The sequence below is a fragment of the Cordyceps militaris genome (assembly GCF_000225605.1).
Source record: "Cordyceps militaris CM01 unplaced genomic scaffold CCM_S00002, whole genome shotgun sequence".
Classification (NCBI taxonomy): Eukaryota; Fungi; Ascomycota; class Sordariomycetes; order Hypocreales; family Cordycipitaceae; genus Cordyceps; species Cordyceps militaris.
The window spans coordinates 3650940-3663882 of NW_006271970.1; the positions used below are offsets into that span (position 1 = coordinate 3650940).

The 12943-nt window shown below is 53.9% G+C and overlaps 7 protein-coding genes across 7 annotated transcripts; 3 read left to right on the forward strand and 4 right to left on the reverse strand.

Annotated features, from left to right (window-relative positions):
* Positions 1-32: 32 nt before the first annotated feature.
* CCM_03084 (uncharacterized protein) lies at positions 33-928 on the forward strand (the record flags this gene model as incomplete). Its single annotated transcript, XM_006668236.1, has 5 exons — positions 33-105; positions 197-261; positions 335-499; positions 544-735; positions 764-928. 5 exons carry the CDS (start codon positions 33-35, stop codon positions 926-928), a joined length of 660 nt encoding a protein of 219 aa, XP_006668299.1.
* A 396-nt stretch (positions 929-1324) lies between these two features.
* On the reverse strand, positions 1325-1678 carry CCM_03085 (uncharacterized protein; the record flags this gene model as incomplete). The annotated part of the gene is made up of 2 exons (XM_006668237.1): positions 1325-1531; positions 1601-1678. 2 exons carry the CDS (start codon positions 1676-1678, stop codon positions 1325-1327), a joined length of 285 nt encoding a protein of 94 aa, XP_006668300.1.
* A 155-nt stretch (positions 1679-1833) lies between these two features.
* CCM_03086 (glutathione peroxidase family protein) lies at positions 1834-2522 on the forward strand (the record flags this gene model as incomplete). The annotated part of the gene is made up of 2 exons (XM_006668238.1): positions 1834-1876; positions 1933-2522. 2 exons carry the CDS (start codon positions 1834-1836, stop codon positions 2520-2522), a joined length of 633 nt encoding a protein of 210 aa, XP_006668301.1.
* Positions 2523-3348: 826 nt separating this feature from the next.
* CCM_03087 (uncharacterized protein) lies at positions 3349-4519 on the reverse strand (the record flags this gene model as incomplete). Its single annotated transcript, XM_006668239.1, has 4 exons — positions 3349-3458; positions 3559-3613; positions 4086-4336; positions 4432-4519. 4 exons carry the CDS (start codon positions 4517-4519, stop codon positions 3349-3351), a joined length of 504 nt encoding a protein of 167 aa, XP_006668302.1.
* Positions 4520-5652: 1133 nt separating this feature from the next.
* On the forward strand, positions 5653-8603 carry CCM_03088 (Peptidase A1; the record flags this gene model as incomplete). The annotated part of the gene is made up of 2 exons (XM_006668240.1): positions 5653-6079; positions 6154-8603. The coding sequence occupies 2 exons, from the start codon at positions 5653-5655 to the stop codon at positions 8601-8603; spliced, it is 2877 nt and encodes a 958-aa protein (XP_006668303.1).
* Positions 8604-9872: 1269 nt separating this feature from the next.
* On the reverse strand, positions 9873-11414 carry CCM_03089 (uncharacterized protein; the record flags this gene model as incomplete). The annotated part of the gene is made up of 4 exons (XM_006668241.1): positions 9873-9977; positions 10447-10656; positions 11209-11235; positions 11328-11414. The coding sequence occupies 4 exons, from the start codon at positions 11412-11414 to the stop codon at positions 9873-9875; spliced, it is 429 nt and encodes a 142-aa protein (XP_006668304.1).
* Positions 11415-12278: 864 nt separating this feature from the next.
* On the reverse strand, positions 12279-12916 carry CCM_03090 (uncharacterized protein; the record flags this gene model as incomplete). Its single annotated transcript, XM_006668242.1, has 3 exons — positions 12279-12431; positions 12515-12569; positions 12795-12916. The coding sequence occupies 3 exons, from the start codon at positions 12914-12916 to the stop codon at positions 12279-12281; spliced, it is 330 nt and encodes a 109-aa protein (XP_006668305.1).
* Between the last annotated feature and the right edge of the window lie 27 nt (positions 12917-12943).

Below are 12943 nucleotides of genomic sequence, written 5' to 3' on the forward strand. Positions count from 1 at the left end.
AGGTAGAACCTCGTGTTTTTCAGCTAGCCACAATGTCTAATCATTACGAATGCAATAGTAGCGCTGAGCTAGAACTGCTATGGCCATGTTCTACGTTCTTGCTGTGTACGGGTCGATTTACTGCACATGCCCGAGTTTGATATTGATATAATAAGGCCTTGAATTTTGGTGGATATCGATATACGCAGGTCTGCAGTGCCGATTCTGACTGCCGGCTGGGAGCCCTTCAGCACGAGGCTGATGATGGCCGAGCTGGTGTTGGTATGTATACTACGATTGGCTGAAACATATAACATTGGCGGACGGTGCGTGCGGCAACAACTACCCGGGGCAGTCTCTTGCCAGTCTGCTTGCCGACCTGCAGTGCATCAGAGAATACCAAAAGTCGGCATCTGAAAAAGGCGGTACGCCATATTTTAAGCTTGAGTGTCTTGCGAAGGACGGACAATGGTATTGGATCGGTGAGCTGATATTCAGAGGTCTGTCCCGTCTGCTGTCGGTACGTTCTGGGGCTTCGGGCCACCGGAGTGGAAAGCGCTAGAGACTGGAGAAGGAGAAACGGGACGGGAAGTCTGGAAGCGACCGTTGGCGACGGATGGCGATGGTGTTCCGGATGCACCTTTGATTATGGGCCGCAAGACTTCTCGGAGCGGCCAAACCAAGTATCTCAGGCAAAAAGTTGGGATATCCTACAGCCCAGTCGGCATGGCAGAATGGGGAAACTCTGAAGGAGAAGTACACTCATGAGTATGAGAGATACCAGTTAGATGACACTGACTGGCCCGAGCGGACGGACGGAGAAGAGCGTCAACTTTCTGCAATCGTCGGCCATGGTCTGAACGACGAGAAGGGTTCACAAAAAAGATTTCAGTTCTCGTGCCAATGGACAAATGACACCGAAGCTTGGGAGGACGAGCACGAGGTGTAGAAGAAATACAACGCTGCTGTTCCGACGTATTGGGACAGCGATCTAATAAAGGCTCGTCGCTCCTGCAAAGTCCCGGACCGGCGCCTACAGATTTTAGGACACAGGAAATTCCGCACTAAATTTTATTATTAAGCTGCTCCTGAAAGTTCAGATAGCCTCCAAGCCATCTAGGCACCTAGGTAGTCGTCGCATCCATCTTTGCAGAACAAGCCGTTTAAATGCATCTCCCTCGGATCTGTAACTAATGAGCCGCTGAATCTAATTATAAAATCAGTCTCAAACTCTGGTATGTTTTTAAATCACCATGGTTCATTGTTGATAGTCTGCATGAGACACGGCCCGGGACAACCCGCGGCCGATTGTGGCATGACGAAACAGCCAACGGCCCAGAAAAAATCAATGGCAAGCTTCCTCGCAGCATTCCCATTCGCTCCGGCGCCAGCAACAGCTCAAGGCATCTGCGTACTGTACTGATACGCTGCCGTAATCCACCGAGGCCGAGGCTCCTGAAGCAAGCTCGATTCCAAACATCAGGCGACTCTTGCCATCGTCGCGTAACCGTTGCCCTAGGCGGTAAGAAAACGCGCGAAAGGGCCAAGACATCTAGAGAGAGAGAAAGCCAATCTAAGAAAGCGAGAGGAAAATAAAACGCGACAAACGGCGATTTATTACCTTGCGATCCCAGCTCAGATATGCATACTGTCGCAGCTCGTCGGATGGTGATTCTCCGGCCACCAGCAGCTTCGTCATGGCGGGGTGGAGTGGCGACGACGGCGAGTGCTGCGCCGACACCTCTTATTAATAAAGTCCGCCGCCGCCACCACTCGTCGTTTGCATCGACACATTCTCCTCTCGTGAGCCATTCATCGTGTCTACATAGCAGAACCTACAGCTCCGCAACCAACATGTCTTCTGCCGCGTCCTTTTACGACTTCAAGCCGCTCGACAGTAAGCTCCCCCTCACCCCGCACAAGCTACCCCGCCACCCGCCAGCTTCCGTCCAGCCCTCGTCGCGCCACGCAGATACCGACGGATGTTGCGGCACTGGCTAGTCAAAGTTGTTCATGGTAGTACCGCTTGCATTTGCATGCCAGCAGTTCTTTCTAACATCGTTGTCCCTGCAGAGCGCGGCCAGGAGCTGCCCCTCACCAACTACCGCGGCAAGGTCGTCCTCGTCGTCAACACGGCCTCCAAGTGCGGCTTCACCGGCCAGTACGCCGGCCTCGAAAAGCTTTACCAGTCCCTCGCCGCCAAGCATCCCGACGACTTTGTCATCCTCGGCTTTCCCTGCAACCAGTTTGGCTCCCAGGAGCCCGGCAGCAACGACGACATCCAGACCTTTTGCCAGGTCAACTACGGCGTCACCTTTCCCATCTTGCAGAAAATCGACGTCAACGGCGACAAGGCCGCGCCCGTCTACGAGTGGCTCAAGAGCGAGAAGCCCGGCCTGCTCGGCCTCAAGCGCATCAAGTGGAACTTTGAAAAGTTCCTCGTCGGCCGCGACGGCAAGGTCGTCAACCGCTGGGCCAGCACCACCACCCCGGAGTCGCTCGAGAAGGAGATTGTCGCCGAGATTAACAAAAAAGCCGAGTGACTAGCCGGGGGTCCGGCGGGCGACAAGGCCAAGATGTGAAGGCCTGAGGGAGAATGACTTGTCGGAAGACGACGGCGCAGGTTGGCCTACGCCGGCCGTGTGCTTGTGACGCGTTTACGTACCATGTGCTATTATACCAACACCGCATTTTCTCGTAGAGAACTTGTCAGTCCACTTATATTTATACCAAATAGTATGTTTTGCAATGGGTTACAACAGTTCTGTCATGCTCCATGCTGAAAGGAATGGCTCGTGAAGCTGCACATGACGCAACACTAGCCAGCTCAGCGGTTTTCTGGTTGCCAAGTATGAACAACACTGATCAACAGGGCAGTTCCCGTAGCATCGTTCAACGTATCTATGCCTCAAGATGCAATCTTCGACCCCCTATTCAACAAGCTCATAAGCGCACAATACCGGCCACAACCTTGCCTATCCGACTACCCTGAACTCAGCACACCCGTCTCCTTTCTTGCTAGCATCCGCTGCATCTTGATCTCGTGGTGAGTAAGCGAGAGTCCAATTTACAAGCCAATCTCTCACGCAATATGATGGTGGCGGTTGGAATGGACAAGGGCATCAATGCGCCTGCAATTTCAGAGGCGCTCTGCTGTGCAACCATTGCACGAATGAGGCCAGCAAGTACGGATAGACGGATGAGAGCCTGCCTGCTGGGAATTTGTTCACCGGCTGCACTGGAACATGGCCTCTCTTGTAGAGTTTTGTAGCACCGTCAGAATGCATCAACACAGACGAAAGCCCAAGGTCGGTGAGGCGGCTGGTAGGGCTGCCATCTGAAACCCCTGAATCTGCGACACATCCCAACCTACTCGTTTTGAAACAGTGAGGCGGACTGGCCGGGAACGAACAGATTGATAAATGCAAAATCACAAGCCAAGGGATCCTCAGCAGCGACCAGGCTCCTTGCAGGCTCCCCTGTCGGTGTAATATTCGGATGGCCCTGGTGATTAAGGGGAAGCAATCCCTAGTGGATGGCAGATCTATGATCCCAATCCGGCGATTTCTGTATGCTTACTGAGCCCGGCATAAATAATTTGGGCCGTCAAGAAATACGTTAATGCAGTCCCAAGCTATACCGATATGCAAGGTTTTTATGGTGTTTAGATGCATGATCTCAAAGATCTTGGAGAGCACGGGCCATCCAGACACGGGACCTTGCACAGATTGGCAGAATTAATTTCAAGAGAACCTCCGTCCATCCTCCCACTACAAACGCGCCGTGGTGAATTTTCTTCGACATATCAAAATGAAGTAATACCGCGGATGCGCACGTGAGGTTAGAGCATGGTCTGATTTCCCAACTGGAATGCTCCCTTCAATACTTCTGCTGCCCGCACCACGGGGTATTGTTTAGAGTTCAGGCATGGGGCCCCCCCGCGACAGTCGCCCGCCCAGTATTTTGGCGTTCCGAAGAAATTGGACGCTCGCCGTCCACAATGGACTTTATCGTTAATTGTCCGAAATGAGAAAGCAGATGGACGATTCTTCCCCCAGAAGGAGAAGCGAAATAACTACGAGAAATAAGGAAAACAAGCAGCTTACGAGGCCCACTGCCCTGACGATCCAGGGGAGCAAAAGACAAGGTTCCAAGGGGGAAAAGTGGTGGGCAGTCAGCGCGGGGTCTACTTTTAAAGCCTTGGCTTCCCAATCAGCGACGTCGTGGGACCGCTCTGCCAACAATTTGACAGGGTCAAGGCGATCGCTTCCAGTCAGGCACGTTCCCGGACCCCCTTCTACTGGTACGGACGCCAACTTCGGCGGCTCAACTCCAGGCTCCAGCACTGCCGAGAGTGCTGGATAGTCTCCTTCGTTATTCTAATCTAATTGGCTAGGCATTTGGGGCTCCTGCAATTTCAAGTCTGCGTCGACAGGGGCCGTTTCTTGGAACCGCCGTGGGTGACGTCGTTTTGCTGGCCATCCTGGTATTGGAAGGGTTGACCGACTATTGTTCCAGGGCGATGAAAGACAGGTTCCATCACGCAACAACAGAGATCCCAAACCCCGTTCCAAGGAGTCTGGTATCACAGGCGTCGTTCTGAGTACGGACAACACAATGCGCCTAGCACACGCACAGGCACGGTCCTCCTCCCCTCATTGGCCTCCTATACCAAGCCTCATTTCTCATGCACCAAACCGCCGCAGCCAAACAGGTGCCTCGGGACAGAACAACGCTTATAGCTTGGCGGTGGATAACCCCCAGCCAGATGGACGAGTCACGACGAGATGGAGAAGAGCCAGCCAGCAAGCAAAAGCTGCAAAAAGCTGCAAAATCATGTGTTACGCGCCACCCCACAATCTACCAGTACAACCTGGGTCCCGGGCCTGCAACTCTCTTTTGTTCGTCCGTCTCCTGTTATAGCTCCCGTCAGGGTGAGACAGCATCTGCACGTTTAACGGCATGCCAGCGCCGCCCGATATGACGATATCGTCGTCGCGGTCATGGCCATTCGGAAAGCATGGCAAGCGTCTAGGCAAGCGTCATTCGTTTGTTGTCTAGACCATTGAGTTAACCAACAACGAAACTATGAATTGTTTGTTTTTTAAGCTTTGCTGGGGCGCAGCAGGCCTCGGTCACACCTTTGTTCGCCCCAAAAAGCCCAAAAGTCATTCCAATAGCCTTGCCCTGTCAACACTAGTAGGTATGTATTGCCACAAAGCGGGCATCCAACCAATTCGCCTGCTGTGGTACACCCATGCTGCTCCCAATTTCCAATAAACCCTGACTCCTGCTGGGCCGCTTGGGGAACCCCGGACAGTGAGAGTTGCTCAACTTGGGCCTCGTTTGGCCCACATGGCTTGACGAAGGGCAAAGGCAAGATTCAATTCATGCCATGTTCCTGTGAGCCGTTCGTCTTGGTCGCCCGCTAAATTATATACACTCTTTACCCATTTTCTACACCGTTTCCGGATTGAGAGTTTCTTCACTTCCTTTTCTCTTCCTAAACCCTTTCTTTGTCCTTCGTTATCTCCAACTACCCACAGTCTTTTTTTCTCTTCTTTACTATTTGCTTCTTTTTCACCAATCTTTGCTTTTCTTCTGTACTTCCCTTCATTCATACCAGTCACTCTTTACGCTGGTAGCAGAGTTGATCAGTGGACAAGATCAACCATGCGTTCGACTCTCTTCTCGGTCGCGGCCGCCTTGCCGCTGGCCGCTCACGCCCTCGACCCCAACAACTTTTATGAAGGTCCTGGTGTCGTGCGATTCCCTCTGACCGGCAACAAGGATGCGCTCGAGAAGCACATGCGCCGCCAGTTCGAGGCTGGCCTCGACAACCGCAAGACCGGTTTCTTCTACACCATTGACCTTCAGATCGGCACGCCGCCCTCGACCGTCGCCGTCAACTTTGACACGGGCTCCGCCGAGCTCTGGGTGAACCCCAACTGCGCCAAGTCCAATGATGAGGCGTACTGCAAGACTTTTGGTGCCTTTGGCCAGTCGTCGTCGTTTGTCAGCCTCCAGCAGAACACCACCCTCAAGTACGGCCGCGGCTTTGCCAATATCGAGTACGGTTACGACTACGTCACCGTCGGCAGTAAGTTGCGAGGCACTGCTTCGACTGATTGGAATTGGCTGTTATTCAGCGTATACTAACACACAAATTTGCAGCCTCCAAGATCAACCAGCAAACTTTTGGTGTTGCGCACGACTCCGAGTTCGCCACTACTGGTATCATGGGCGTCGGTCCCAACCTGCGCAGCTGGGATAGCTCATACCCCTACGTCCTCGACAACCTGTTTAAGCAAAAGTTCATCAACAGCCGTGCTTTCTCTCTGGATATCCGCCAAGTGACGAGCGCGCGTGGTGCCGCCGTGTTTGGTGGCATCGACACCAAGAAGTTCAAGGGTCCCCTTGTCAAGAAGGACATCATCCCCGCCAGCTCCTCGCCCGACGGCAAGGTGCGCTACTGGGCCAACTGTGATGGCATCGTCATCAACCGCGAGGACGGCACGAAGGTCACCGTCCTGTCCCAGCCCCAGGCGTTCCTGTTCGACTCGGGCTACACCATCAGCGCGCTGCCCACCACGCTCTTCACACAGCTCCTCACGGCCTTCCCCTCGGCCGTCAAGGAGCCGACCGGCCAGTACACCGTCGACTGCGGCGTCGTCGCCCTCAAGGGCACGCTCGACTTCAAGTTTGGCAACGCCACCGTCAGCGTCCCGTACAGCGACTTTATCTGGCAGCAGCCCGACTACAACAGCTGCGTCCTCGGCGCCATCGAGGACAACGCCATGCCCGTCCTGGGCGACACGTTCCTCCGCGCCGCCTATGTCGTCTACGACTGGGACAACCGCGCTCTCCACTTTGCCGCCGCCGCCGACTGCGGTTCCAACCTGGTCGCCATTGGCTCCGGTCCTGGTGCTGTTGGTGTCACCGAGGGTGAGTGCGACAAGCCTACGACCACCTCGTCCACCTCGAGCGTCCCTACGTCGACCACAGCCTCGACCACCAGCGTCTCTACTTCGACTACGGCCTCCACCACAACCAGTGTTCCTACTTCGACCACCGCTTCTACCACCACATCGTCCACTTCTACCACCAGTGTCCCTACTTCGACCACGGCTTCCACAACCGCCTCGTCCACTTCTAGCACCACTGTTCCTACTTCGACCACGACTTCCACCGCTACTGACTCGACTTCGACCACCACCTCCACCTCGACCACCAGTGTTCCTACCTCGACCACGACTTCGAGCACCACCGACTCTACTTCGACTACGACCTCTGCTACCACCAGTGTCCCTACTTCGACCACGGTTTCTACCACCACCAACTCTACTTCGACTACGTCCACGTCTAGCATTCCTACGTCGACGTCGACCTCGGTCACCAGCGTTCCTACTTCGTCGTCGACCTCTAGCGTGACTACCGGGTCGTCTACCACCAGTGCCTCTACCACGCTCACTAGCTCGACCGTTTCCTCCACTGTATCGTCCACCTCCAGTGTTGGTTCCTCCAGTGTTGCTACCTCCAGCGCTAGTTCCTCCGTCGTTGGTTCTTCTAGTGCCGCTACCTCCAGTGTTGCTACATCCAGTGTTGCTACCTCCAGTGTTGGTTCCTCCAGTGTCACTACCTCTAGTGTTGGTACCTCGAGTGTTGGTACCTCGAGTGTTGCTACCTCCAGCGTTGCTACCTCCAGTGTTGGCGCATCTAGTGGTGCTCCCGTCACTACCTCGACAGGCTTCCCTACGCTCACTCTCACCAGCAGCATTAGCCCGATCAGCTCCGGCACCGGCGTTTCTTCCAACCGTCCTACCACCACTGGTCCGCAATCCAACGGTTCCTTGAACGGCACGACGTACACGTCCATTGTCAAGTCGACCCGCACGCACACCATCACCTCGTGCGCGCCCACGGTGACCAACTGCCCCGTCGGCAAGGTTACCACCGAGGTCATCACTTCGTACACCACCTGGTGCCCCGAGGACAACAAGACCAAGTCTGCCGGCACCAGCTCCGCCGCCAGTGGGAGCACCGTCGCCAGCACCAGCACCGCCAGCACCAGCACCGCCAGCACCAGCGCCTACACCAAGCCCCCTTGCCCCGAGGTCACCCTCACCTTTGCCATCCCCGAGACGTACTACTGCACCAAGGGCCAGGCCGGCTGCACCGTTGGCGAGGCGATTGTCACGTCGCACCCCGTCACCGTGGTCCCCATCACGCCGCTGGCCACACCCACGCCTATTCCTGGCTGCGTCGACTGCCACCCCAAGCAGCCCTCGAAGCCTGCCGAGACACCTGCTGCCGTTCCTGCTGGTGTCGTGCCCGTGGCCGTGATCCCCCAGCCCGTCGAGACCAAGGAGCAGGTTCCGGCTCAGAGCACCCCCGCGCCCGCTCCTACCAAGTCCGTCCAGCTATCGACAGTGGTCTCGGTCAAGCCCTCCAGCACCGGCTCTTCCGCCGCTACCAAGCCCGTCCAGCCCTCGACACTGGTCTCGGCCAAGCCCTCTGGCACCGGCTCTCCCGCTCCTAGCCAGTCTCCGATTGCCGCTGGCGCCGCGGGTCTCTACGTCCCCGGCCTCGCTGCGCTGATTGCCGCCCTCGTTGCTGTCATGTAAAGTGGGCTTTTTTTTGTGATATTGGCATTTGGGGACGAAAGATGTTGACAACTATGAGACTGGTTGAATTTTTAATCTTCTAATATTGCAAGGGCGGTAAAAATATAGGAAAATACATGTCCATACGCCTGTTTCTTATATAAACTCATGGGTGGAAAGTAGACTTGTTGTTGTTTTAGAGAATGAACCCAAAACTGTTTGAATGTGAAGAACCCGCAGAATGTGTAGGCCATGACTATGCTATTTTGTGCCTTGACAAGTTCTTTTCAGATCATTCTATACCTGTACATGTACCAGACAACATGCAGTGTTCCGTCGGGTGGTACATTTCCACCAACACATTGCGTGTCAACATCCGCGCCCATCTAGCCAGCCAGGCTGACTGACAATCCGGAATCATGGCTTCTCCATCCTCTTTTTTGTCTTGTCACCATGTTTAGCTCATGTCAGTTTGCTTGACGGGTGCCCAATAAAAATGAAACAAAAAAAATGTACAACACAATGCAACAAGGAGGGAACAAAGCTTGAGAGATGACGCGGTGCCATATCGGGGAAGTCGGTGATTAAAGCAAAATGTGGCATGCCAATTTTAGCATACAGACTTTCTATTCGGTCATTCTTTTGTGTTCTTTGTACGACACGGTTGTGTAGACTTTTCAGGCAAGACAGAGAGGGTACGAAGAACCGAATGTGGCTTGCCATGAGAAGGAGGTTTGGCTACAGGACCGATATGCAAGCATAGCAAAGAAAAGACACTCTAGGAATAAAACAGTGAAAGCGCGATAAACTACAGGACGCAGCGATCGAATTTTACAGGGCCCATGTTGGCGATTTTTTTTTCGTCCCATGCCAACCAAGTTCAACGCGCCCCAACGACGTTGCCTTACCCTGTACCCCTCCCTCCCCACCAACACGCGAACCCCAATCCCATCCATCACGAGAACGTTGCCTCCCCTTCCCCGCGTCAACAACGAACAAGTCAAGGAGAAAACCCCGCAACTTGAGCAAAAAAAAGGGTGGGACAAGTTCGAAGCGGGAATAAAAAAAGCTGGGTGGCCAGGTAAAGTGATGAATCACAAATTTCCCCTTTCCCGCCTTGCAACCAGGCAACCAGAGTCCAAAATTAGGCACGTCACATCTACGGGACAACGAGCGCCGCCCCCCCCCCCCCCTTTTCAACACGAAACCGGGCCAAAGAAGCGCATATTGAGTAACCCAGATAAACCCCACGTTCTGTTATTAAACTAGCAGTGTGTATGCAATCTTTTTTTAGTCATAGTTAGAGCCTAAAAAGGCCCAGTCATTCCCTACGCGGTACTGCCCCCTTCCAACCTTGGCATCGCGCGCACGTGGCGGCGAGACACGCAGGCCCGCCTGTGATTTGTCTTTTTAGCAAAACCGCCCCTTCCATCATCCATAATCCGGGGTAAGGAAAAAGATAAGCCATGCACGTTCGTAGCGCATGCACGTACAAATTGCATTGCCGTCATTCGGCATAAAAAAAATGAATGAACCTAGCTCTTAACGTTGAGCCATTAATTTCGCATTTTGCGGGATAGGAAATTGCTAACCACCACACCACCGTATCTCGAAACCCCGGCTGGCGCCCCATCCTGATAGCGAGGCTGCTTGGTGTTGGCAGCACATGTACGCCAAGCCATGCATGCGCGGGAACCTTTCCCGGTTGCATCAGGGGGGCAGTGGCAACCGTCTTGGTCTCTCTTTTTTAACCGCTGCCATCCGCAGATAAACGGGCACAACAAAGGGGGCCACCCCAAAGGGCGGAATCCTGGCATCATGGCGTCGCGGAACCTTTTCCTCGGTTGTCTAGTTTGTGACTAACATCGCCCGGGGAGAATATCGACAACAGGAAGAGGAGTGTCGAGAGGGCGGGGGAGGAGGGAATGGTTGAGTCGTCGGGCAGAAAAGGACGCACACCTGGGCCATGCCGAGATCGTTGGGCGTGAGATTTACATAACTCGGTATAATAGACTATGCAGTCGACGTGGAGATGCACCCCCATTGCTTCTTGCTTCTTGCTGAGGCTTCTAGACTGGAGGCAGATTGTGGCGAAAATCCAACACCCGTGTAGCTAGATAATCTGATGCGGCGTGATTGGTTGAGTCGCAACTTGGAGAGAAAAGACCGTAGCTGTAGAGGTGTGTAAACAGGGATTGAGACTTGCGGTTACATGGAGCGACGGAACAGGAAGCATACCTGCAATAGAATATCAACATATGAAAAAAGCACGGTTGCAAGTGTCGGCGTAGTATGCAATATCATGACAATGCTATACCACATGCCACGTTTTCTCGTCTCCCCCATTGCCTCATCTCATGCACCAGCAGACGAGCAGCGGCGAAGAGTGATAAGACAAAACCTGGGGTGCAGTGATCCGCAGTGCAGCGGGCAGCAGCCAAGTTGGGCAGAAGCCGTTGATGTTGCCGTTGATCAAGGAGGGCGGGCAGATGCGAACCTAATCCCTGCCCTGATCGCGTCGAGCGAGAAAAAAGGACCAAGAGAAAGCAATGCTTGAACTGATAGGAAGGCGCTTTTGTAGCCTTCACCGTTCCTGGCAAGACTGGTCATACGACTTTGCTCAAACGATGGGCAGCAAGGCAGCTTCTAGTCCCTGTCCACCCAGACGCTCGACAGGGAGACCGATTAGGGAAACGCCACACAAGCTGTATAACCTTAGTAAAGTATTATTTCATGCAAATGTACCATGGCTTTTGAATGAAGCCCAATTTGTGCGACAAAGTGTCGTAGAGCAACCTGGTCCACCAACCGGAGCCTTCCAACCAGATGCATGCTAGCAGAAGCTCTTGATAGCCGCTGCATGTTCAGCTTGCGGCATGAACTGCTCAGCTGACTATGCAGACAAGGAAGAGGTTCGCATTCTGGAGCTGTTCCCGGGGTCTTTCGTGCAAACACTGCATGCAGCAATAGGTGGAGAGTGAGTCAGGTGTTTGATGCGACGCAAAGGAAACATCAAAGCAGTCCGACGGACGGAATACCCGACGGGAGGGCAATGAATGACACGAATACTGTGAGAGCCGACAAAGGCCAATGCGCCGACGAGTGCAGGTTTCCTGCCGCGTTCTTCGACGACTTTCGACAAGCTACTGTTTCGCGAGACTCGAGATCGCACAGATAGATGCAGCTGCAGCTACGCAACTCGATCTGAACAAGTATTGTATCCCACCTTCCACACCACTTCTCACCCGTCAGCCTCTTCCTTGGCTTCCAAGAACCGAATTATACAATTGGCCGGCAACTACTGTTGCCTACCTTCCCGATATGGTTGATGAAATCTGCAATGCGACCACACCCGCAGTTGGCTGGAGTTAGATTGGGAGCGAAACGAACGATCGAGTGCAGTTGTGAGAAAGAGCCTAGCTGTCAACCAATCTGCAAACAGCCGTGAAGCTAGAGTTACTGTCTAAACTCCGTGCGATGTGCCGAAACTGATTCCACAATGAACCCGGAAGCGAGGTCCCACGCCTTGATTAAAGATGGGAGATATGTGGTAAAGGTTGGGAAGGCCCATTATGCCGGTCCTTTTAAACCACACACGATGAGAGCGCCTCCGAATCTGCCCACTTTTATGTCCCGATATATGCTGATATACTTATATTCGAGTCTTACTCACGGGAGCCACGGTGCTGTGCTGTGCTATCGTGTAAGTGTAGCCACGACTACGTCACGGTAGTGGTAGTCAGGCTGAGTTCCTGAGCTGCAGAACGCTCGTTGAACATGGTCGAACGTGTGGTACACCGCATTTGACCATGATACAAGCATCGCCGCCCGCCCCTGACCGGCACTTTGCTGTGAGCACTAGATTTGGTTAGCAAATTCAGAGCTCATGGCGTAGAATTAGCGATGGCTATCTTCGGCTCCTAAATACATACCAAGGCACCTGGTGGTGGCTTGGACAAGCCGCTGACACTTCCCACACCTGCTTTTCTGGAAATTCAGGCCTTCGAATAGGGCAGCCCCTGCAAGATCAAGATTGCTCCCACCAGTGGCGCTGAAGTTCGAGGTCGGAGGAATTGCCCAAAGGACGCGCCGGAGCTTTCTTAGTTGAAGCATACAAATCTTCCACACATGTATGTAGATATCACGTCCGACACCGCAGCTCAATGATGCCGTAGAATCTTGACAGGGTCTGACCGAAGCAGTCGGCCGTACAATAGCTGATAGCCACTCGTATTCACCGCGAACGTGCCGGTGAGGTTACCACCAGCCAGGGTGGCGGCGTACGCCCCAGGCGCAGCAGGGACTTTTGTGCGCCGACGCGGGGTGCTGCCCATGGGGACCCCAGAAGTCGATGCAATGCT